Here is a 24957-nt window from a genome sequence, read left to right as displayed (position 1 = left end):
GTCCTCCAGGAGCCCAGGCACAGGAGGGTGATGGCCCAGAAAGCCCTGGGAGGGCGGGGTGTGCGTTTCGTGGCTGAAGGTGACAAGAATCCACCCCACAGAGGAGGCTCTGCAGACTGCTTGCCAGGGAGTGGGTCCCCTGGGTGCCAACATCAACTCCTTCTGCAGTTTGGTGTTTCTCCTTGGTCACCTTGCTGGGTCTCTGCCTCCTCCAGGATGCTGTCCACCCTCATGATGCGGCCAGGGTGCTGCCGCAGCACCTGTAGGAGATGTGCAGGGCGGAAAGCAGCCCCTGTGTGACGCTGCCCCGCCTTCTCCTGCTTACGGCTGACACTGTCACGGTGCCACCTGGCATTCGGTGCTGATGACATACAGTCCCTCCCCTCCTGTGGTGGCAATAGCTGACATTAAGAAGGGGCAGATTTGGGGGAAAGGAGAACACAGGCTGTAGTTAGAGTGAAGGTCAGGCAGGAATGGAGGCCCGCGGGGAATCTGTGTGCCCGGAGGCGAGCGTTAGAATCAGACAGCCTTGGCGTGGTCCCCGCTTCTCCAACTCCCATGGAGCCTCGTGCCCAACCAGCAAGGGCTTGGGGGCACCGGCCAGTGGCAGTGAGGCAGTGTAGCGGGCTGGACAATATACCTGCACTGCAGGAGACGGTCTCACGATCAGCCCGTGACAGCCGGTCTCAAAAGTGGAATTTGAAGAGTGGTCATTGCTTCTAATGAAAGTGTCGCCTGTAACTCATGAAAGTGTCACCTGCAACAAACCCTAGAAGGATGCATTTCTGTACCACTGAGGGGTCAAGCCGGGAGGAACCAAAATCTGGGGACTTGCCCCCTAACTTAGTAGCTTAGAGAGCAGAATTATAAACCCTTCGTCCTGTGGCCCTCCTTGGGCCCTCCCCTCACTCTCCCACAGAGAAACCCAGGGTCAGAATCAACCGTGAGACTTGACGCCTGCCCACAGGATGATTTACTGCTGTGACCTCATTTAGCATGGGTAGTATGGGCCCATTTTTTCGTTTCTTTCAAAAATTACTAGTTTATCTGATTATAAAATATTAACCTTAAAAATAAAGCCAGTATAGGCCGGGCGCGGTGGCTCACGCCTGTAACCCCAGCACTTTGGGAGGCCGAGGCGGGCGGATCACAAGGGCAGGAGATCGAGACCACGGTGAAACCCCGTCTCTACTAAAAATACAAAAAAATTAGCCGGGCGCGGTGGCGGGCGCCTGTAGTCCCAGCTACTCAGGAGGCTGAGGCAGGAGAATGGCATGAACCCGGGAGGCGGAGCTTGCAGTGAGCCGAGATCTGGCCACTGCAGTCCAGCCTGGGTGACAGAGTGAGACTCCGTCTCAAAAAAATAAAATAAAATAAAATAAATAAAAAAATAAAGCCAGTATAATAAAAATATGTAAAATAAATAAATGTCACTTATTCCCAGTATCTCAAGAAAACTCAGGATTAAAACTTTTATTTACATTTTCCTGAATTATTCTTTGTAAGCACAAACACAGATTTTTTTACAGAAGTGAAATTCTACTCTGCATACCATTTTCTTTATTATTAATTAATTAATTATTTTGAAACGGAGTCTCGCTCTGTTGCCCAGGCTGGAGTGCAATGGCGTGATCTCAGCTCACTGCAACCTCTGCCCCCCGGGTTCAAGCGATTCTCCTGCCCGAGCCTCCTGAGCAGCTGGGATTACAGGTGTGAGCCATCACTCCCAGCTAATTTTTGTATTTTAGTAAAGATGGGTTTTCACCATGTTGGCCAGGCTGGTCTTGAACTCCTGACGTCGTGATCTGCCTACCTCAGTCTCCTAAATTTTTTATTATTATACTTTAAGTTCTGGGATACATGTGCACAATGTGCAGGTTTGTTACATAGGTATACACATGCCATAGTGGTTTGCTGCACCCATCAACCCATCATCTGCATTAGGTATTTCTCTTTTTTTTGAGACAACTCTTAATGCTATCCCTCCCCTAGCCCTCTACCCCGTGACAGGCCCCGGTGTGTGATGTTCCCCTTCCTGTATCCATGAGTTCTCATCGTTCAACTCCCACTTATGAGTGAAGCTGGAAACCATCATTCTCAGCAAACTACACAGGAACAGAAAACCATTTTCAAGTTAATATATCACACATACCTTTTCATGTCACTAAGTATCAGTCTATAGCATTCTAATAACTGCTGAATTTTATTTTGTAGACGTGCCGTTTATTTTTATCCATGCCCTGTTGGTAGACGTTTAGGCTATTTCAGTATTTTCTATGTAAACATATAATTATGTATAACCGTGGAATACTCATATATATATATATATACACACACACATATCTGTGAGAAGGGATATGTAGTTTTTAAATTGGGATGCCTATTGCCAAATTATAATATCTTCAGAAAAAGATTGAACCAATTAGACTCCCTCCCACAGTGAAAGTGAGAACCGATTCCCTGCATTCGGCGACACTGGCTTATTTTCTCTTTGGGTGCTGCTTTTGGAGGAAGCAGAGTGTTTTCCTCCTTAGCCCTCCCCTCCCCACTTTGTCTGTGGCTGACCCATTCATTCAGTAGCTCTCTGGAAATCACAGCTTTCAGGCAACACCAAGGAAGGCTCTATGATCAAAGAAAGAGGGCCGGATGAGTGCTGGAAGGAGTGTATTACAGGGATCGTGGATGCTTATGTACTTCACCTCCTTCCCTTTCCCTGCGCAGGGGGAAAGGGTGGGAGAAAGATTCGGCTTGAGTGTAGCCAAGCTGTACCAAAAGCCTTCTCAGTAGCAACGCCTGGGCTGGGATTTATTAACTTGTCATTGGTGTACATCTGATAAGAAAACTGTTAAGGAACAACAAGGCTTTCTGGGGAGGAATAAATGGGGAAAAAAAGAAAAGCCAACCTGGGTTATTAACACGTAGAACAAAAGGTATGAATGAGCACTGTCCGCGCACCTCTGAGAACAGCCACGAACTGCGGTGTTTCACTGTGGAAACATCCCCACCCTACCCCAGAGTGGAAACCGTTTGGCATCCTCCATCCCCGACACGGCTTGTACGGGGCAGGAGCAGATGACCCCTGGGAGAACATGGAATGCACTGGGAGGATGGCAGCTGGAAAGGGAAATGGAGAAATGAGGGACGTCAGCAAAACCGGAAACGCAGCAACAGGATTAAAATTCACATTGGGCACAGTGAAGACTTCAGCTGACTTTGCAGAAATGGAAAGTGTAGTGGAAAAATGAGATTCCTTCCTGAATAAAGAGAAAAAGAGAATGTAGAGGGACTGGATGGATGATGAATGTGTTTTACGTTGAAAAACCATCTCAGCGTGAATGGGAACAAGAGCCAGTGCATGGAGAAGCCGCACGAGAGACACAGGTGCGAGTGCTCGGGTCGGAGGGGCTCAGGATCTCCTGGGTGCAGGTGGCAGGACCAAGGAACCCCTGGAGGCGGCCTCTGCCAGAGCACAGCATTTATCACAACGTGGAACCTCCATCCCTCCTGGGTACCACCCTAACACTTACTCTGGAAAACCCTCTCCCCCTGCTTGGTTTACTCTGCAGGCAGAGGAAAAGAGACTTACAGGGAATCCCACCAAAATAGTGGCATGGCTTTCTTTTAGTAGGAAAGATGTAGGTGGTATATTTTTCCACCTTTTTTTCCCCAAAATTTCTACAATGAGAAAAAAAAATTTATTTTAAAATAATAGGCCTTTCTCTCTTCCCTCACACTGGTTACTGCTATATAGGGCATGATGGTAAGCTAGATCTGGGTCAGAGCATAGGAGAAAGGGCTGCCCTGATTGCAGCTGCTTTATTCATGATGGTGGGTGGCACTAAGGGAGGAAGCTTCGGGGCAGATGAGCAAGGAGAAGGCGTCCTGTGCAAATAAATGTCTTCAAAAACCAGATAAATCTGTCTCTTCAGCCTGGATCCTTAAGCTTCTTTCTTGTCTTTAAGTTTCTGTTTGCATTTTTGAAAGAAATACCATGCATCCTTTTTTATAACTAGAAAATGTTCAGAAACAGAATGCATTAGAATTTGGATTTCTGGAGTCTTGATGGGTGTACCCTGTTCTTTTCTCTATTAAACATAATTAATTTCCTGATAAATGAATAGCAGATGAAAAAATGTTGCTCTTCATTATTGCTAATACATGAAGAATAATTAAAAGTCATAAGTAACCATAAAACAATTCGCCTTTAATGATAGCATCTTTAACTGTGTAACATCCTAGCAATTTGAAAGCCTCATTGGACATTCTCTTGTGCACAGAGCCCATTTGCTGGGAAATATTTCTGAATACATGTTGTCTTCTTTTTGTAGTAAGACATTGTTACTCAATAATAATATGCAAGATAACTTCGTGATAAGTAATTGTTGTTTTATCTTTGTAATTACAGACATATCAAGTGGATTTGAAGCCCAATGGGTCAGAAATAATGGTCACAAATGAAAACAAAAGGGAATATATCGAGTACGTATACACATATTTACTGCCTTTTTTTTTTTTTTAAATAAATTGAACAGCATGTTTGGTCACTGTCCCTTGCTGAAACAGCTCATGCATTTATTATGGGCATGAGTTTATTGGTCAGTTTTCAACAATATGAGTTCTTTTTTGGCTTGGGCTCATGGGAAGTTGAATATGGGATGGGAGGGAAAGTCTATCTTGTATCATGACTCCATTGAGCTGCCTATAAAGGAGCAGAGGAGGGAGAAAAGGTCTATATTATTGAGTAATATGGCAGATACTCTTTTGGAATATGTGGATATCAACTAAGATTTAGAATTGCAACAGAGGGCCACGGTGTCAGTGACCAGCGGAGCAAAATTAGGAACCAGCGAAGAAAAAATACTTTGTCTCTCTCCCAACTTCTTTTCCATAACAGATATGTATAGAAATAATTAAAATGGATAGGAAGAATTCAGCATGTGCAACCCTACGGAATTGTTTCTGGTATTTGTAATATTCTTAATTCAATCTCAGTCTCAGAGTGGAACAAAACGTTGAGTCCTTTTGGAAGTCTAGCTCTTAAGTGATTCTAAGACATTTGTACCAGGCAGAAGTTTTTGCTCTGTTGGGCACATTACATTTTCTTTTTTAGTGTATATGTGTGCTTCAAATGCATAACTCTGGGATCTTCCAAGGAGATCCCCTTGTGCAGGGGTGAGGTGAGCACTGCATTGTGCAGTTTGTGGCTCCCTTGTGGGTCGCCGCAGTGGCCTGAGTTCCTTGTTTGCATTCAGTGCTTCATTTCAACAGGCTGGGCTCCCTCCTTTCTTCTCATTTGGAATTGGTCAGAGGTCTTGAATTCAGACAGCTCTTGAATTGACTGTGGGTCTTAGCACCTTTCAGTGTGATCTGCAAAGAAAAACCTACTGTCCTTCCTAATTAGGAAGAAACGGAGCCAGTTAGAGTCTCTAGTCAGAGATCCCGGCAAGGACTGGAACTTACATGGCAGACTTTTTTCCACTCTCAAGTTGAAAGTGAGAGTGGAAAATTCAAGTTATGCTGAATACATAGGCTGGAAATAAGATACATCAGTTCTTACCTGGCCACATTAATTGGCACGCTTGTTCTGAATTTGAACAATCTTAACTGATGACACCCTGGCAGACACCATTGTCTTCCTTCAGAAAGTACAGACTGTGTGGGATTTAAAAAATATTCTAGCCCAGGGTGACCCAGGTCTCAAGTCTGAGGACTCTGACATGTGTGGTATGTGTCTTGCACCATTCTTTGCGGTTCTTTTAGGGTTCAAACGTAGTGGGAGTCAGGGCCAGGCAGGGTTCCAGCTAGCTTTACTTTTAAAAGTGTAATCGAAATCACCAGCTGCTCCCTGATACCTCTGCTCCCCTGGTGCCAGAAGAATGCTGTTGAGCTGATCATTGTAGCCCAGGAGGTGCCGCCTGAGCGGCTGCACAATGGTTGTGCTGCAGGCTGGTCCTCAGGGCCGTTACCATGGTTACAGTGGTACCACTCCAAAGGTGAGAGCCCTTCAGAATGATGGAATGCCTCAGATGACACCCAGAGTAGATTTGCCTTGTGATCAGTTATGCTGTGCATTGAACACTGTCACAGGGAACTTGGTTTTGGTGAACTTCAGTTGCATAAGGAGGTCTTACCATTCATCTTCTAAATTTTGGCATTAAATTATGAGTGCAAATCATTTTGCTGATAAAGCTTGTATGTTACTGTTGAATATTAGCACATTGGATACGAGAATGAAATATTAGATAACTAAATGCATTGTCCTGAGTACTCTTTACAAATACATTTACATATATGTGGTGTGTGCATCTTATACTTATACATATATGGGTGTGTGCATCTTATACACATATACCTGTGTGTTCATACCCCATGAACTTTCCCCTTTTCTCTATATTGTCACATTTTAAAGCAGTTGAAGCATTTAAAGCATTTTAAAGCAGTTAAGCATTTAAAGCAGTTTAGGTCAGCCAAACGTTGATGTGGGGGAAGCTAATTATTCTTTTGAAATCTCCAGTGAGATTTTAGGTTTTTCACAGGTGTTCCAGGGAGTCTTGAAAGAAGCCATGAATAAACTGAACAGTGGGGGCGCAGAGGAGACCCTCCCCTCTGCTCTGCTGTCACGGATGGAGGAGAAGCACTCCCTGTTGTGAAGAAAGCAGTGAGCGCTAGTGATGACAGAGGTGGTTCAATATTGTCCTCTTTTCTCCTACAGCTTAGTCATCCAGTGGAGATTTGTGAACAGGGTCCAGAAGCAGATGAACGCCTTCTTGGAGGTAAGCCTTGCTGGCCAGGGTTCTCTGCCGTGTGCCTCTGGTCCTGGGTCGCGCGGGGATCGCGCTTCTCCTTTGGCTGGTGTGGTGGAGCTGATCATGCACTGAGAGCCAGGGGCGAGGCTGGGGACCCCGCGGGAAGGCTGGGATCGCACAGCTCACATCGCTGGCCAGTCTGCAGCACGAGAGTGTTCAGCTGCCGTGCCACTACCTCTTTTTCCTTTTCACGGGTTCTCCTGCTTGACTTCTTATTTTCATATTTGTCCTGTTTAAAGAGGACATTTTACAAACTTGATCTAGAACCATTGTCTTGAAGTTTCAGGTGGTACCCAAGAGAAGACTGTCTTTTGCTTCTGTGACAGGTTCCAAGAAGCCCGAGGGCTCAGAGCTGAATGATAAAGCACAGTCCCCGCAGTGCCTCGCCACCCTCCATGGATCACTGCTGCCTGGGTTTTTTTTTTTTTTTTTTTTTTGAGACAGAGTCTCGCTCTGTCACCCAGGCGAGAGTGTAGTGGCGTGATCTTGGCTCACTGCAGCCTCTGCCTCCCAGCTTCAAGCAGTTCTCCTGCGTCAGCCCCCGAGTAGCTGGGACTACAGGCATGTGCCACCACGCCTGGCTAATTTTTGTATTTTTAGTAGAGACAGGGTTTCCCCATGTTGGCCAGGATGATCTTGCTCTCCTGACCTCATGATCCACCCACCTCGGCCTTCCAAAGTGCTGGAATTACCGGCATGAACCACCGCGCCCAGCCCTGGGCATTTTTTTTTTTAATCCCCTGCCCTTTTTCTTTGTGGCTATATTAGTAATCCATTGCAGATTATTTTCTATACAGATACATGGAAAACACATTTTCTTAAGCTTAGTTTTTATTTTATAGCCAGCCACCTCATGACAACTTTTACCCTGATACAGAGCAAAGCAGGCACTGCCCAGATCCAATTTTTTAATATCAGGGATGCTCCCAGGCCCCTAGCAGAGGGTGAGGGATTCATCATTTTAAACAGTATTCCACTTGGACCAAAAGTGAAATTCTTTCTTAAATCTGATAGTATCCATTACCTCAGAGATCACACAGGAAACGGCCTCGCGTCCGCGTGACTGGTGTTCTCTGCACGGAGGCAGAGCTCTCGGGGCGATTATTTCCCTTCACTCAGGCACCTACACAGGATGAGTGAAGCCCGGGCAGCGCACTCAGAAACAACTCAGGGCCTTAGGAACTTAAAATGGGGGGGCAGAATGTCAGGTTTCGTTCTTTCTTTAGATAAGAAATCCCAGGAAGCAGATTCCTGGGCCCCCCCACAGGCAGTCCACACCTTCAGAAACACGACTTTGGCAGTGCGCAGGGCCCAGCAGAGCTGAGCTCGTCCTAGATCACGCCATAGTTAGTGGTACCCTGGGAACTGGAGCGTGGTTTTCTGGGCGCACAGTCCGCACCCATCACCCGCCTCCCTCTGTGTTTCTTCTCCATGCCTCCAGCACGTTATTTTTAAGTGTGTCTCTTACACATCTGTGGCCTGTGCATTTTAGGGCGCACTGACTCACAGCAGTGTTATAAATGGCCTTTGGAATCCACCTGCCTACAGTATCCAGTATTCTCATCAGGTTTCGAAAATTACTCCACTACTCGAATCTTCTAGATTCTATGATTTTTCAAAACTTTTGTAGTGACTGTGCTGTTTTTACTGGAACTAATAGTTACTTGATACTGTCTCTGACGTAGGAATCGTCAGGAGAGATTGCATTTTTTTCTGGCTTACCAGAAAAGTTTGTGTTTCCTGTGAATTTGTTTTTTTTTTTCTTCAAGGCAATAGGTGTTTAAGATGATTTTTTTTTTTTCTTTCAGGGATTCACAGAACTGCTTCCTATTGATTTGATTAAAATTTTTGATGAAAATGAGCTGGAGGTTTGTATTATAAACATTATTTTATGTAAAGTGGATTTTTTTTAAGTATTTCTCATTACTTTACAAGTAATATTTTAATATTCTTGGATCCATAATGTCCTAGAGGTTAACTTTAGATGAATTCTATTACCTGTCTCTTATGGGGCTTGTTTGCCCATGTGGTTCTATTACATGTCTCTTATGGGGCTTGTTTGCCAATGTGGGAGTAAGAACAGCAAAAATAATCCGCTGTAGTTGCCTTGCCCATGAGAGGGCGGTTCTGGAACATGCCTAGTGAATAGAGACCACTGAGCAGAGCTGGGATCATGGCCCTAGCACCAGGCGAGGCAAATCGCCACAACAAGTAGAAACAAGGTTTGCAGTAGCCCTTTGGACAGCAGCAACCTGCTTACACTCCCAGACTGGCCAAGTGTCCTCTGCTGCATCCCCATCCACCCCCACCGTGGCAGCCAAATGGGGGTCTTGGCCACAAAGTGGCCATAAGCATCTACTTGGGCCTGTAGAACAGATGTCTCGTTGAACTTGAAGTGGTGTATGTTGAGTGAGGAAAAATACCAGAAGGCAACAAGGTAGTAGCAAAAGGTAGTTTGATGATTGTTTAGTTCAGCTTCTTGGTGTGACATAGATGAGCATGAGCAACAGCCATTTTAAACCCAAAGGAATATCTCGCCCTTTGTTGTGTCGAGAGAAACAGGAGGAAGACTGTGTCTGTTGAGAAGCTGTTGGAGGGACTCGGCTGTTTGCCCCATCCACATCCAGTGAGCGTTTTCTGTAGACTGGCTTTCTATCCTTTTATCTCAAAACGGAAAGTTCAAGATCGATATGTCTGTGGAAATCATATACCTCAAGCCTTTCCTCTTATAGGTGGGAAAGTGAGGCAGGGAGCAGCTGGGTTTACCCAGCAAGGTTTTGGCACAGTCAGGCCTAGGAACTGTATTTCCAGGCTTCTGGCTTAGTTCTGTTTCCCTTTCATTCTGGTACCTTTGCAGGAATTTCTTCCATTCATCCACAGGAAACCTCCCCTGATGGAGAGTTGAGTAATAAGAACAGCAAACCTTAGACTAAATGCTAACTCGAAGACCCAGTTATGCCTCAGTATTGGCATATGTTTGCCGTTCTTAGGCCTCTGGACAGATCAGATGAGGTGATTTGTCATCACTGGAATTGACTAGCCCGGAGGAGAGAAGTTCTTGCTGTCATAAGCACTAATTCTTTTGTGGGTAGGGAGATGCTTTCAGATAAGAGGAATAACCTCTCAGGAGGAGAAGCAGCCATGTCATGCGCAGATGCTGCTGGAGCGTGAGAAAATCCACGGGTCCCATGCGTAAGACTAGAGGGGTAGAGAGGACGACTGTGGCATTTTTATATCCGATATAACATGCCGTGGCTTGCACAGGGTTCGAATTGAGCCACCCTCGTGACTGCTGCCTCTGTGATCGCTATGGCAGGTGGAGCCTGGAACAGGTGTCTGCCTTCCTCTGTTATGATTTGGGAGCTTACCTTCACGGCACAGTGACCACATGCTGGCACTGAGGGCGGTCATTTCTCAGTGTGTGATCTCGCAGCTTTCACATCCTGCTTTTACATCTGGTAAATTTTCTTCCTAGTTGCTCATGTGCGGCCTCGGTGACGTGGACGTGAATGACTGGAGACAGCATTCTATCTACAAGAACGGCTACTGTCCAAACCACCCTGTCATTCAGTGGTTCTGGAAGGTAACGAACTCCAGGGCCCGGCCCTGCCCCTTGTCCTCCACCTGAGGCAGGATTGCGAGCTGTGTGGTGCCCTCCGTGTGGTCTGACTTCAGGACTGATGCTGGCTTTGGGGTCTGTTAGAGCTTGGACTGCTGGGGGAGGGAAGAGGCAAACTGAGCCGGCAGCCCCGTGGCAGCTCCTCTGTAACTGGAGCAGACAGCTAGACTTGAATGAAGTTGGTCACTACAAAAGCACACTGGCCTTCCTTGACCACCTCGTGAAAGTGACTTTTATTTGAGGGACTGGTCCTCCAAAGTGTAAATAGAAATGGGGGGCTCCTCAGGGCAGAAACAGGCTTCAGGGTTGGCTTTGCAAAGTGCCACTTTCTGTTAAGAAGTCGTTCTCTCAATTTTTAAAATACATTCCAACAAATATTTTGATCTGTGTATCTTTCAACCAAAGATAACACAACTTTGATTTATTATCTTAGGGCCAGTGTTTGTATCCTGTTCAGCTTAGGAGGGAAGTAAAATAGGAATGGATGAGTCCAAGTCCAAGAGAGATGCAGTAAACAAACTTAAAAAAACCAGTTATCCCCAAAAAGACTGATTATCCCAAAAAGGAATCATTTAACTTTTTCAAATTTCTTTTATTTTTATTTATTTATTTTTTTAAGATGGGGTCTCACTATGTTGCCCAGGCTGGTTTCAAATTCTTGGGCTTAAGCAGTCCTCCTACCTCAGCCCCTCAAAGTGCTGGGATTACAGGCGTGAGCCACCGTGCCCAGCCTTTTTCACATTTCTAAATGCATATTATTACTATTTCAAATGTCAGCAGGAATAGAGATGAAAAAAGCAGAGTCCTGGGTGCGGTGGCTCAGGCCTGTAATCCCAGCACTTTGGGAGGCCGAGGCAGGTGGATGACAAGGTCAGGAGATCGAGACCATCCTGGCTAATACTGTGAAACCCTGTCTCTACTAAAAAATACAAAAAATTAGCCGGGCATGGTGGCAGGCACCTGTAGTTCCAGCTACTCAGGAGGCTGAGGCAGGAGAATGGCGTGAACCCAGGAGGCAGAGCTGGCAGTGAGCCGAGATCGCACCACTGCATTCCAGCCTGGGCGACAAAGCGAGACTCATGTCAAAAAAAAAAAAAAAAAAAAATGCAGAGTCTTCAAATCCTAGTCCAGGTCTCACTTGGCTTGTTTTAAATAGTCCCAGTGACATTACCAGTAAAGCCACCTGGATTCCTGTAATAATGCAGTTATGTAAGATACATAGATTGTTTTAGAACCCCATCTTTGCCTTTGTTTTTTTGTTTTGTTTTGTTTGGCTTTTTTTTTTTTTTCCATTTGATAAAATGATGTCTTCTAGGGAACATGTCTACAGTCTGAAATCCCATCTCATAACCTGGCTTCCCCTTGTGATGACAAATCTTAAATACTGTATATTTATCATTGGCTTAGGGGGAACTGGTAAGCCTCGAACACAGAAACATGAGCTCGCTGCCATCAGAGAGTTTGCTTTTTATATCGTTTATTTTGGCCTATTGGCAGAAGAAGAAAGAGATGGACGTTGTGATCACTCAGTCTCTTAGATTAGAGAGGCCAGCTCGTATTGTGGCCATAAAAAAACTACTCAGTTTTCAGTGTCAACTGTCTAGGTCTTACATTACAATATAAATAAGATTAAGTTCTGCCTGCCTGCATGACAGCAGCATGTGCCATGGGTCACGTGGGGGAATATAACGAGCTTCTGCCTCTGTTCATAGGCTGTGCTACTCATGGACGCCGAAAAGCGTATCCGGTTACTGCAGTTTGTCACAGGGACATCGCGAGTACCTATGAATGGATTTGCCGAACTTTATGGTGAGCAGAATACCATTAGGTTCAGTTGTCCTCCTGGGAATTTGCAGCCAGGCATGAACTCTGGCCCAAGAACCCTGCTGCCCAGGCCTCTGCAGAAAGCTAAGTTTCAGGACAGTGTGCCATGCATAGGTTGCATGAAAGTTCAGTTAAAGTGCTGTTATCTGTACTTTATATAGACAACATGGTGCTTCTACCTCGAGGGATTGGGGGACAGTTTGTGAAGAGATCCATAAGGCTGCTCTTTTTTTTTCCTGGTTTAGTTTTTTAGAAAATCATTAGACACTAGGGTTTGCAGGGTCATTTATATGGTGTAAACTGATCTATGAAGTCACCTCCAGTAGGCAGAATTTGTCCATGTTTACTATAGATTTAAAAAAATCACTCTCTACTTTGCATACTGAAGGTCACATTTCATTCGCCCTCCCACCTCCAAAACTAGTTTGAAGTTTAAATTTCCAGGGTCCAGCTGAGAGGCTGTAGCTGCCTGCCTTTCCACATAACTGTTGTGGTTGTTAAACTTAGTGCAATTCCATTCTGGAGACAATGCGATCTTTCTGTGAGGCTGTGCAGACCTCTGGCTTCCCTCAACGTTAAATATCAATGTTGCAGCAGAAGAGAGTGTCCTGGACCTCACCCTTGGGGGCAAACCCTGCCCTGACAGTAGCTGGACTGCAGACCACACCATAGCTTCATTCTTCTACCCCAAGTACTCTTAACATTTCTTTTTCTTTTCTTGTCTAGGTTCCAATGGTCCTCAGCTGTTTACAATAGAGCAATGGGGCAGTCCTGAGAAACTGCCCAGAGCTCACACATGGTGAGTGGCAAAAACACACGCACGTCAACAGCAGTATTTGAACTACTTAGCTGGGTGTGGTGCTGGGCTCGAGGCTATAGATTGCTCTGTTTCCTGTTTGTAGGTAGCTTAGAGAATTAAAGGACAGTGATGTGGATGAAAATAGGAATTGTACAGTAGTGCTAATAAGACATAATGCGGACCAGGCACGGTGGCTCACGTCTATAATCCCAGCACTTTAGGAGGCTGAGGCGAGCGGATCACGAAGTCAGGAGATCGAGAGCATCCTGGCTAACACAGTGAAACCCCATCTCTACTAAAAATACAAAAAAAATTAGCCAGGCGTGGTGGCAGGTGCCTGTAGTCCCAGCTACTTGGGAGGCTGAGGCAGGAGAATGGTGTGAACCCGGGAGACGGAGCTTGCAGTGAGCCAAGATTGTGCCACTCACTGCACTCCAGCCTGGGTGACAGAGCAAGACTCTGTCTCAAAAAAAAAAAAAAAAAAAGACGTAATGCACTCAGTATGTTTGGCACATAAAGGGCTCAGGCATCCCTGCCATGGGGAATTTCTCCCCTGAGCCCAGTCTTTCCCTCATTATTTTAGGTAATGCAGCTTTCGCTGTTCACCATACATGTATAAGGCAGCTCTCAGCCTCTATAAACACATTAGGTTTTTACTCCAATCTTAAATTGGTTGAGAAATTAGGACAAAATACCCTGTGGAAACATCCTTTTTCAAAGGCCTTCTATGCCCATGAATAACCCGTAATTCCCTGGAATTGAGCAGTAATGTGACTGTGGTTGGAGGAGAGTAAGAGGGCTGACACGTGGCCGGGGATGCCCAGGCGTGGAGCGTGGCTGCCCTCAGAAGGCCCTCTCAGGAGACACAGTGAGGCAGAAGGGTCCGGTGGTTTTCTGAAGAGTTGCGTGAAACCCAGCACAAATGCAGACTGGACAGGATCGATTTCTTGAAGCCAGGTTCAGGGAGCTCTTGCTAACTCAAACTCCCATGTCCCTCATGTTGGTTTTTCTGCATAAGAAAGCCTTCATTTCTTGCTCCTGGGGAAGCAGCGGAAGTGGGCCTTCTGGAAAACGGTGAGCAGCGTAGCCCTGTGTTTCTCATGCAACCGGGTCTGCAAAGCCTGCTCTGGCCTTACCGAGCTAACACAAGCAACTGCACACTCCCTGCAGGAAACGCCCTCCCTTAAACTAGCAGTGCTGGCCAGGAGAGAATTCTCATGCAGATGTGTTTGCGAAAACACATTTTCGACTGCGAAAGGTTTTTTACCTCTGTCGGATACCCTTGCCTCTCCAGAAAAGTGGGGTTTTTTTTCCATTCATACCATTCACGTGAGTCTCCAAATGGAAGGAATGTGATCATTGCCTGTCAGAGCCTTGAAAGCAAGCTGACTCCAGCCTAAAATTGATGAATATCCAGAGCAGTCATTGTCCATGGTTCTCTGGCTTTATTCTAAGGGAAGAATGCTCGAGTAGTTCAGAGCTTTTATCCAAACAGTGTCTGAGTCATATGTGGTTTTCTGGGTTCTACTGGCCTCCATATGAAAGGCACTGGCGTTGAGCCAAGCCGCAGGCCTATGGGTGGTGATGCGGAACTCAGGCTTATAGCACTAACCAGGATGAAGACTAGGAAAAGCGAAATTATTGGGCACAGTCATCATCTGTGGTCAGGCACTGCTTAATCTTTATGGCAGCCTTATGAGATATGTTATTCCCTTGGGCTGTCAGAAGGCTGGCTCAGGGCTTACCTGAGTCACAGATTCCCAGATCACAGGATTTGAACTCAGGTCTACCAGAATTAGAGCCCGCACCCTTAACCACTACACCAGATACACTGTCTCTGTTGATATAGCCACTTTCTTTTTAGACTTTTCCAAGGAAACCAAATTAGTGAGCCAATTTCGTGTTCATTCAACCCATGTTTCTCCATGACTTCAGGGACACATGTCTTACTGTTGAGCTGTTTTTTTTTTATTTCGGAGCCCACATGATTCTGCCACAAGTAGAACTTCCCAGATAAGACCTCTGAACTCAATGGTTCTCAACCGCAGCTGCATGTTGGAACCATCTAGAGAACTTTAAAGAAATCACTCATGCCTAGGATTTGGACTTCACTGGTCTGGTGTGTGACCCGGGCAGTGGGATTTTCAAAGCTCCCCAAATGATTCTTATAGGCTGGCAGGGTTGAAAATTCACAGCTCCTCCCTAGGAAGGGCAAAGGTCTACCTACAGGAGGGGAACAGCCCAGCTGGCTCTTACCAGAACTTATCTTCCTATGTGTCATGGAAATAAAGCAACTATGTAGTTTTCCCAATGATGTTCTCTCCAGACTAAGTTGACCTGGCTGGTGGGGACTGGCAGTTGCAAGCAACACTGGCTAGCATGAGTGGCACTGTTCTGCTGTTTCTTTGAAATGGCTTTCCTTCCTACCTGACCCTGCCTGTATTTTGACATAGGAAACAGGAACTTCACTGGCTGTTTCGTGGCAACAGTTCCGCCCTAAAATTTCGCCATACATAGGTTTGATTTTTATGATACACAATTAAAGTTCAAAATAAAAATCTGATTTCCTAGAAGAGCAGAAGCTGAAGGATCTGGTTCTCTGTGATGAGGGTGCCTTTCATTAAGCTTTCCAATGGTGACCATTGAGTGTCTGACATTCAAAGGACGTCATTTCATTGTTCTGTAAAAGGTCACTACTCAGACATTTAAAATTACTCTTCATTAAGAATCACAGGCTCACCTGCCCTTTTAGGAAGACTCCAAACAAAAATCATCTCGTTCAGCCCGTGCATCTTCCACATAAGGACGCTGAAGCCCTCTGAGGACAATGAGCTCCTTAAGGTCACCCAGCTCATTAGTGCAGACCAAAGCCAGGTTCGTGTGTCCTGACCTCTGAAATGATAGGAACTCACACTCACCAAGCACTCAGTTCATTCTGGGGATGGTGCTAAGCACTTGATGTGATTGACTCATACCATCATCACAGTGGTCCTAAGAGGTGTGTGATGTTATGACCCACTTTTTTACAGATAACATGGAGATGCAAAGTGATGAAGCATTAAGCAGCATGATTCAGAACCTCAGATCTTGACCTCCCGTCTTTGCCTCTCTCTCCATCATTCCAGTGTTTCTCAAACCTGAATAATCTATGGACCTTTTTTAAAGGGAAAAAATGGTCACAGGTCTCAAGAATGGGCCTGAGACCCCGATAGGGATTGCAGGCCCGGGACTGTGGAACCCCAGCTGAAAAGCCTGAAGCCACTTTCCGTGAAAGCCTCTTTTAAATGCCATCTGTAGACGTGAAGTCCTGTCTTTATCAATATGATAACAGAAAGTGAAAAGCCTCTATTAGTACTTACTCTTCTAGGATTCCTGGGTTTCTGAGAACCCCAGTTTGAGAAGCACAGTGTTATTCTCTTGTCTTTTAGTGTTTAGGGGCTGTTGGAGAATCCAAGTGGAACTCAGTGGGACTTACTCAACATTTAGGGGTTGTTAAAGGGCCCTCTACAGTATTTGTTTCTTTTCTGTGGCTGTGACAATGGTTAGCTTTTAGTGTATGTGCAAATGCTGCTGAAGCGAGCGCGTGAATGGTTAGCTTTTAAAACCTAGGAGGTTACTTTGCTCATTCTTGGAATCACACATCAATACCCTGAGGGGGCGGTTTTAAACACAGACAGTGTGAGCACTCACAGCAGAGACAGCACAAGTGCACTTCAAGAGCTGGGCTTCGGAGCACCCCGGGGCTGTACCTGGCCCCGTGTGACCTTGGGCAAATTACCTAACCTCGCTGTGTCTCAAGCTCCCCCTCTCTGTGAAATAGGGATGAAGCAGTAGCTGCCTTACAAGGTGATTGCCAGGGTTCATAATATTGAGACAAGGCTGGTGGGGCATGGTGAGCACTCCGTGAACTTGAGCTCTTATGTCATAATGAGCTGTGGCCAGTGTGCATGCCATTTTCATGACAGATACACATCAGCAACCACACCCCAACACATACACACACACACACACACACACACACAGAGGTGCAGGTTCTGTGGCTAGAGGCTCTGGTCTTGAGCCCCATGTAGACATTCAGTAAATGTTGAAAGGTGTTCACACTGATACCATCTCTTGAGTAATTGAGCATTTGCTGTATGCCAGGCCCACTGATCCGATCCACTTGGCACCCCTGTATGCAGTTTCCCCATGTCACAGAAGCACAGAGGCCATCCTTTTGTCTGAAAACCCTCACTGTTGCCAGGGCGATTTGCAGTCGCCACCCCCATCTGAAGCCTCCAGATATGCAGGGACTTTTTCTAAATGCAACTTTGCATAGCAAATGTCAATTTTGCCTGACTTTGATCAGAGGAGGTAGCTTAGCACTGGTGTTTCAGAGCCCCAGACAGCCTGGGTTCTATTTGTGGGTCTGCCGTATGACAACGACTGTGACCTCAGGAACCTTGTCTCTGTTCCAGGAGCTCCTGTGCAGAGTGGAGATAACATGACCTGCTTCATAGGGTTGTGATGAAAATGAAGTGAGTTAATAGAAAAGCACTTGGCTTGAGGCCTAGTGTGGAATAAGTAATAGTGTTAGAGACAGACACAGTCCTAATTCGTGGGTAACTCCAAAAGCATCAACTCTGTGGTCCAAGAGTTTGGAAGTGTTGCCAGTTACTTTGCTTTTCATGTTTCCCTTCCCACCAGGATTGTTCCAAGATCTGCATCTGACTATAGCAAAGGTTTCACGGACCATTCAAAATGTTCTTTCTCTGTAAATTACAAGAGCTTACTTAGTGTAGATGTTTCATAGCTAGAGGTTTTTGGGTTTTGTTTTTTTTTTTCCAGGTAATCAAAATTGTTGGTTAAGGCTTTTTTATTCTGTTACTCAAACACCATGCCCTACTAACCAGATCTAGGAAGTGCTGTTGTGGCTTTTCACCTATACTTTTTGTTCCTTTTGCAGCTTTAATCGCCTTGACTTACCTCCATATGAAACCTTTGAAGATTTACGAGAGAAGCTTCTCATGGCCGTGGAAAATGCTCAAGGATTTGAAGGGGTGGATTAAGCACCCTCTGCCTCGGGAGTGGTTGTTCTTCAAGCAAGTTCTGCTTGCACTTTTGCATTTGCCTAACAGACTTTTGCAGAGGCGATGGCAGAGAGCAGCTGCAGGCATGGTCCCTGGAGCCGAGCCTTCGCCATGCACTCGTCCAAGTTCGGATGTGGGAACCTGGTCCCAGCTTGAGTTTCTGCATTTCCCACCACAAATTACCAACTGGTTGATGTGTACACTAATTACATTTCAGGAGGACTTACGCTATTTATGTTGTGCCTCTGCAGGCAAAGCCCTTAATAAATATTTTACATCCTTTCTAATGACAATGAATGGAATTAATCACTCTACAGGTATAGTATTACAACTCATGTTTACTTTTTAAAATGATTTAGACCGATTTTCAGATTTTATTTCGTTATGATTAAAGATGTCTCATGTACTTGGAAAAGTGAGCATTTTTTTTTTTTTTTGTATTTCACTTTCATACCAGGCTTAATGTCAATGACATTTTTATTTTTTAAGTCTCTTGACACCTCCACCCTCTACTTTATTAGAATTGGAAGGCAAGTTTTTGTCCAAAAACCTTCTACAGACAAGTACGTTGAGAGAATTTCCAATATAATATTAGACATCATAATTTTTTCCATACTCAGAATGAAAAACTGGATATTACGTTTTTGTTTTGGGGTTTTTTGTACAAATTTAGCTAATAGCTACAGGCTGAGAGAATTGTAACATAGCATGACAAATTTTGTGTTGACTTGAAAGGAATCACACCATTATTCCTTAGAAGTAATTACATGTGCTATAACACATTTGAGACAGGGTTGGACTCCCATTTCTCATCAGAGAAATTACTTAGCCCTTCCTGGCGCTGTACAGTCATCTTTTATTCTATTTCCTCTTTGCTATTTGTAGTAGAGACATTTTGAATGAAACTTGGCACTGCTTGATTCAAAACTGTGGAAACCAGATCTGTTTAGTCTCCTGTTTGTATGCGTTTGCTAATGGTAGCTAAATAACCAGTTTTTGTTGTAAATGCACCAATTCTGAAGGCACTTTATGTACTACATGGAGGTCATGTCTGGTTTTGTTTTTATTTTTTTATCATGAACATTAAATGTGATGATGATTTCTTTTCCCCGCACACATCTTTCCGGTGCAATATCTATCCATTGTGAATCTGGCTGCTGGTGTATAAAAACCTGGATGTAAAGCTGAGCCTACAGACCTGTCCTCACCAACTGTTTTGTGATTTCTACTCAACTACAAAGATTTATTTAATGTACACTTAATCTAACTGAGTTTTGTTACCAATGACCTGTTGCATGCTTCGATACCGTGTACTGCCTGAGTTGTGTCTGTTGTGCGCTAGATTAAAAGTGAGACAGAGACCTGACTTGATCCTCTGAGCTCAAGCTGTTGAGCTGGTAGTGGCAGAGGACTGAGGGTGCCTGCATAGTTTGATTCTTTTCCACGTGTAAGTCTCCATTGCAGAATTGTCGTGCTTTGAGAAAACACCTGAGGCAGTGTGGGAGTTGAACGACCCGACTGTCCTTTTTAACCTGTGTTGTCCTAGACGCTGTCGGGGCAGTTAGGGGACGCTAGAGATTTGATCTCATGCCAGTCATCAATAGGACAAAAGAGTTGTGGTTTGGGGATGTCTGTTTGTTACATAAAAAGGACCTTTCGGTGTAAGAAATTGCCATTTTTACTGTGCCCTGGGTGGCATGTGAGAAGCCATGGAAGGTTGTCGTCGTAAATGAGTTGTCTAAAGGTGCAGAGGCCTGAGGTTTCTAAAAGAAGGTAGATTTCTACAGAGCTGAGTGTTGGTTCCTTTTTCTTATTGGTTGAAAAGTACCTGGTAGTGATCAGAAAACTTAGATGCTATGTAACTTTAAAAAAAAAAAATCCTGCTCATTGGTTTTGACTGTTGGTGAGACGTTTCCCCTACAGTTAACATAACAAATGTCTCAGTGGTAAAAAAAATCCCCTTTTTGTAAGCCCCTGTAGTCTAGAGTCAGTTTTCTTTTTAAGAATCATGCCAGAGCCTGAGTTGAGCAGTACGCTTTCTTGGTTTTTGAGAGTAATCGTGTAATTGTAGAGGGAGAAATCCAGTTCTAGCCTAAGAACTGGGATACTTCTGTCATCTTGTAAACTGTGTATTGAAAAAAAAACAGAATAGTCACTAAATGCATATTAAGTCAAGTATTGGAAAGTATAAAAGAAAAATCATTCTGACAATTTCTAAGCCAGAAGCAAACAAGAATTACTGAAATCCACCCCATGAATTCTTGGAAGGCAGTAATTGTGAGTGACACCTCAGTTCATCAACCCCTTAATAATACCAGCTTGATTTAAATGACAACTAAATATTGCTGAGGTGGGGGTTTAGTATTTTTTTAAAAAAAGCAAAACAAGGTTCACTAGTCCTCAGCAATTCTCGAAGTTTCTCTCTTTGCCTAAAATGGTCATAGATCTTGATTCTTCTGAATCATGATGACCACACCCCGTCATCTTCACAGCATAATTGCAGGTGGCAGGAAAGACAGTGTGCTCTGTGCTGGGTGAGGAGCAGTTGCTGGGCCATTCCTTGGGCTCCCACCTGCCCTGTGAGTAGCCCTGGGGCAGAGAAGGCAGTGTTGCCTATCCCAGAGGTCGCAGCAGCCACACTGCTCTGCAGGCCAGACTCTCTTTAGAGCCAGAGAAATCACCTTAATGCAGTTTCTTGAGTTGTCTGCTGAAGCTGTAATAATTATGGGCCACTTACATGAGGCCGAGAAGTACGTGCCAGAGTTCACGCACTGCCTGTTGCAGGTTTCTTAACATCAGTATCACGGCTGCCTGTGTGTCCCGACTATTTCCATTCCTGCCCCTTGTTGGCCCGAGGAAGGACGTGGAAAGAGCGCCTGGTGGGATGAAGGTCCAACAGCCTGTGCCTCTCTGCCGCTGGTCCCGGAGCCGGCAGCAATGAGGCCTTCATTTGCTGTGTTACAGTGTACTCCCAGCTTCAGTGCTCTTTTCCTTTTTGCCTGAAATGTTTATGCTTCTCTGTAGCCAGTCCTCTAACAAATCACAAGAACAAAGGTAAGACACTTGACTTTTGTTTCCAGGACCCTTCAGCAGGTGACATCAGCTATTCCCTAAATTCAGACAATGAGGGATACAGAGCGACTTGGCGTGTATTATTTCTCCCATGTAAGGACAAAGGGACAGATTCTTATTAATATTTTTGAGACAGAGTCTCGCTCTGGAGCTCAGGCTGGAGTTCAGTGGCTCAATCTCAGCTCACTATAACTTCTGCCTCCCAGCTTCAAGCGGTTCTTATGCCTCAGCCTCGCCGAATAGCTGGGATTACAGGCACCCGTCACCAGGCCTGGCTAATTTTTGTATTTTTAGTAGAGATGGTTTCACCATGCTGGCCAGGCTGGTCTTGAACTCCTGACCTCAGGTGATCCTCCTACCTCAGCCTTCCAAAGTGCTGGGATTACAGGCATGAGCCACCGCACCCGGCCTCACAGTGACAGATTCTGAGAAACAGCGTGCAAAACATTTGAACCATTTTCTACACCTCCCATTGTTGCATAGACAATGTGCACCACTGCTAACTTGCCAGATCCACAGTGGCCCTCTTGAAAGCCAGGTTCATACATAGCAACTTTTTAATTGTTCTAACAGTTACCCATTAACAGTCGACTCCTGTATTTCTAAGAGTCTTGTACTCACTCTTGTACTCTGAAATTTAAAAACGTATAAAGAGAGCCTGGGTTAATCAGTTCTGCAGCCCCTACCCACTGTGCTAATTCTCCTCTTCTCTCTCCTCCTTACCCTGCCCCTGTACCCCTGTACTTACAGGGAGAGGTGGGAGGTGCTGTCTGGTATCATTTTCTGCCTTGCCAGTAGGGGGTGCCGCTGTGCAGGGTAACTGCCTGGCCTGCTCCCTTCCTGACCTTCCCCGAGCCCGAAGATCACGCGCTACCTCTGTCATCCAGGCATTGGGGTACATCCTGATAAGTCATGTCAGAACTGCCAATTTCAGGACTCGGATGTGTTTTTACAAAACAAATCCTTATAAACTCCACTTTGTACTTTAGATTTTAAAACTGGGGGGAAAAATGTGATATTCTTTGGACCACTTTTTTAATTTATATAAGCCTTAATGAACAGTGTCTATACATTTGCATACGCACACCCCCACCCCAGAGTGTTCTCAGTATGTCAGAGAAAATGCTGTAGCATTCAGACAGGCGCTTGGAGAATGTTTTCTAGAAAAGGGGTAGCTTCCTGTTGGCATGAAATTTTCCAAGCAAACCTCTCATTAAACATCCGTCGTTCGTTAAAGATGTTCCACTCAAAGCAACACATGTTTCAAAGGCATGTCTTTCTGTTCGTTGGCTTTCTGTGTGTAAGGAGTAGCATTGCTGTTGGCACCTAACCTTGCGTGCACTGCATTCTCAACCCCGTACCAGTGCATCAGAAGCCTTCCTCGTGACCGTACCTCTGTATAACTCCGTGTCTGCAGATATCTGTGTTCCTATGTAAGCCAATTTTTCCCTTTCACTCAGACTAATTTCACCTAGATTGTCACGGTTTCCTTCATGTTAACTTTGCGTGACTTTGTTCTTCCTTTACTACTATGTATGTAAAATATATACATATATACGTACATATGCTGTCCAAATATATTTGTATATATTTGTATAGCATTTTTACACCTTTATTGAGTAATCTGGTTTCGAAAGGGGGTGAGAGCTTAGTCCCTTCTACAGTTTTCTCCAAGCTGTGTCCTCCGAATTTCGACCCTTGGAGCCTGAGAAAACCGTAGGAAGATGATGTGAATTTGCTGTTATTTCTTCATTCAGGATCTATCATCAAATGAAACATGAAAAAAGCAGTGACTTTTAAGGTGAAATGTTTCAAGCATTCCAAATAAATTCTCAATGTTTCATAACTTTTTATTATAAACCCACCACCTAATAGGAAACCAAGTACTATTTGATACAGTGGTAAAAACCAAACTACCTTGAATTTTTTTTTAAGACAACTTATGAATAATGCTCATTTTCACAATCAGAACAGCTTTAAACTATGGTTGAATTTGATACACACAGGAAAAGTTTTCTTGAAGAACAAATCCTTTTTGCTTTTCTTTTTTCTTGAGATCTAAAGAGACACTGTAGATTGTTTTCCTGACAGCAAAAGACTAATGTGACAAAATGAAGTCATTGTAAAGAAGCGATGCAACTTGTCAAATATTTAATAAAGAATTATGGAAGCTGGAACATTTTCTACATCAAGTATTATGGGTTGTTTGATTTAAAACTTCTTTGTGAATGCACCAACTTAATTGTTTCAGAGGAGTTTAAATGCCTGCAGATTTATAGTGCGTTCATTTCCTTCATCTCCCTAAAATCTCCACCCTTTTAAAAACATTAAAGTCTGGCAGGGCATGGTGGCTCACGCCTGTAATCCCAGCACTTTGGGAAGCTGAGGTGGGCGGATCACTGAGGTCAGGCATTCGAGACCAGCCTGACCAACATGGTGAAACCCCATCTCTACGAAAAATACAAAAAATATCTCTATGTTAGCCAGATGTGGTCGCACATACCTGTAATCCCAGCTACTCAGGAGGCTGAGGCAGGAGAATCACTTGAACCCGGGAGGCAGAGGTTGCAGTGAGCCGAGATCATGCCATTGCACTCCAGCCTGGGCGACAGAGCGAGACTCTGTTTCAAAAACAAAAAAAAGTTAAAGTCTGCCCAAAACACATGGCTTAAGCCTGCTAAAAGGATGCACATTTATTCTTATCTGTCTACTGTTTTGTTCTTTTATTAAACTTGAGAATTACTGATTTTATGTAACATTTGTATAATCCATGTTAGTCTGTTCCTCAAAAGGCATCCTTGTATGCCTGGCCCTCAACTTATGTGAGAGTTCATGAGATTCAATAATGAATCCACAAGTTGCTTCTCAGAAAGGTGCTGTCAAAATCCCGACCGTCAGGAGATCAAGACCATCCTGGCTAATACGGTGAAACCCCGTCTCTACTAAAAATACAAAAAATTAGCCTGGCGTGGTGGTGGGCGCCTGTAGTCCCAGCTACTTGGGAGGCTGAGGCAGGAGAATGGCGTGAACCTGGGAGGCGGAGCTTGCAGTGAGCCGAGATCGGGCCACTGCACTCCAGCCTGGGTGACAGAGCGAGACTCCATCTCAAAAAAAAAAAAAAAAAAAAAAAAAAAAAAAAAAAAAAAATCCTGACCGTGTGTCACTGCCCTGTGCAAACCCGGTGGCATTTTTCCTCATGCCATTTCATTCCGCTCAGATCATGTCAGACTCCTGGAGAATTTTCCCTTTTTCTTTAGTACTGAGCTTCCTCTTGATGTGCTTAACCCATCCCGTTGGGGCAGAGGAGATAGCGGGGAAGCAGGACATCATTTAGTTTCTTGCAGTTTGTCTTTTTCCATTAACAGTGGATGGCATCTTGCCAGGAAGCTGTTGGCAGTGCCTGGAATTCCTGCCTCCTCCTCCAGAGTGACGAGTACACATGGGAGGCACAATTGGACAGAGCCACTGTGAATATTTGTATGTTCTTTCTTAAAACCACACATGGTGGAACGAATTGTATCAATGACACAGTCACTAGATTAATAAGCTTTTAACCTGCTCTGAAGTCCAAGACTCATTAGGCACTTGTGAGATGGTGACGCTCCTGGTAAAAGTGTTTGCGGTGAGCACAGGTGTCCTGAATTCTGACACTAGCTTTCCCGGGGTTGGCCCTCAGAGCCGTGTTCAAAGGGGTTCCTGAGGTAAGAACGCAGAAACCACTTTCTGGGAGAGAACACTTCTCAAAACAGCTTCCAGAGAGCTCAGGCT

The 24957-nt window shown here is 44.8% G+C and overlaps 1 protein-coding gene across 8 annotated transcripts in view; it reads left to right on the top strand.

The window, feature by feature from the left end:
- Positions 1 to 23375, top strand: part of NEDD4L (neural precursor cell expressed, developmentally down-regulated 4-like, E3 ubiquitin protein ligase) — a 385794-nt gene extending 362419 nt beyond the window's left edge. For all 8 annotated transcript variants that reach the window (XM_011971708.1, XM_011971705.1, XM_011971704.1 and 5 more), the window contains 7 exons: positions 4406 to 4479; positions 6713 to 6773; positions 8615 to 8674; positions 10282 to 10389; positions 12138 to 12234; positions 12976 to 13048; positions 17994 to 23375. In XM_011971708.1, coding sequence (XP_011827098.1) covers positions 4406 to 4479; positions 6713 to 6773; positions 8615 to 8674; positions 10282 to 10389; positions 12138 to 12234; positions 12976 to 13048; positions 17994 to 18096 — 576 coding nt within the window. In that variant the 3' untranslated portion in view covers positions 18097 to 23375. The remainder of the gene's footprint in view (positions 1 to 4405; positions 4480 to 6712; positions 6774 to 8614; positions 8675 to 10281; positions 10390 to 12137; positions 12235 to 12975; positions 13049 to 17993) is intronic.
- The last annotated feature ends 1582 nt before the right edge of the window (positions 23376 to 24957 follow it).

This window comes from Mandrillus leucophaeus, unplaced genomic scaffold, assembly GCF_000951045.1.
Source record: "Mandrillus leucophaeus isolate KB7577 unplaced genomic scaffold, Mleu.le_1.0 Scaffold124, whole genome shotgun sequence".
Classification (NCBI taxonomy): Eukaryota; Metazoa; Chordata; class Mammalia; order Primates; family Cercopithecidae; genus Mandrillus; species Mandrillus leucophaeus.
The sequence above is the reverse complement of the archived record's forward strand: the minus strand, read 5'-3'. Positions and strand labels throughout refer to the sequence as shown.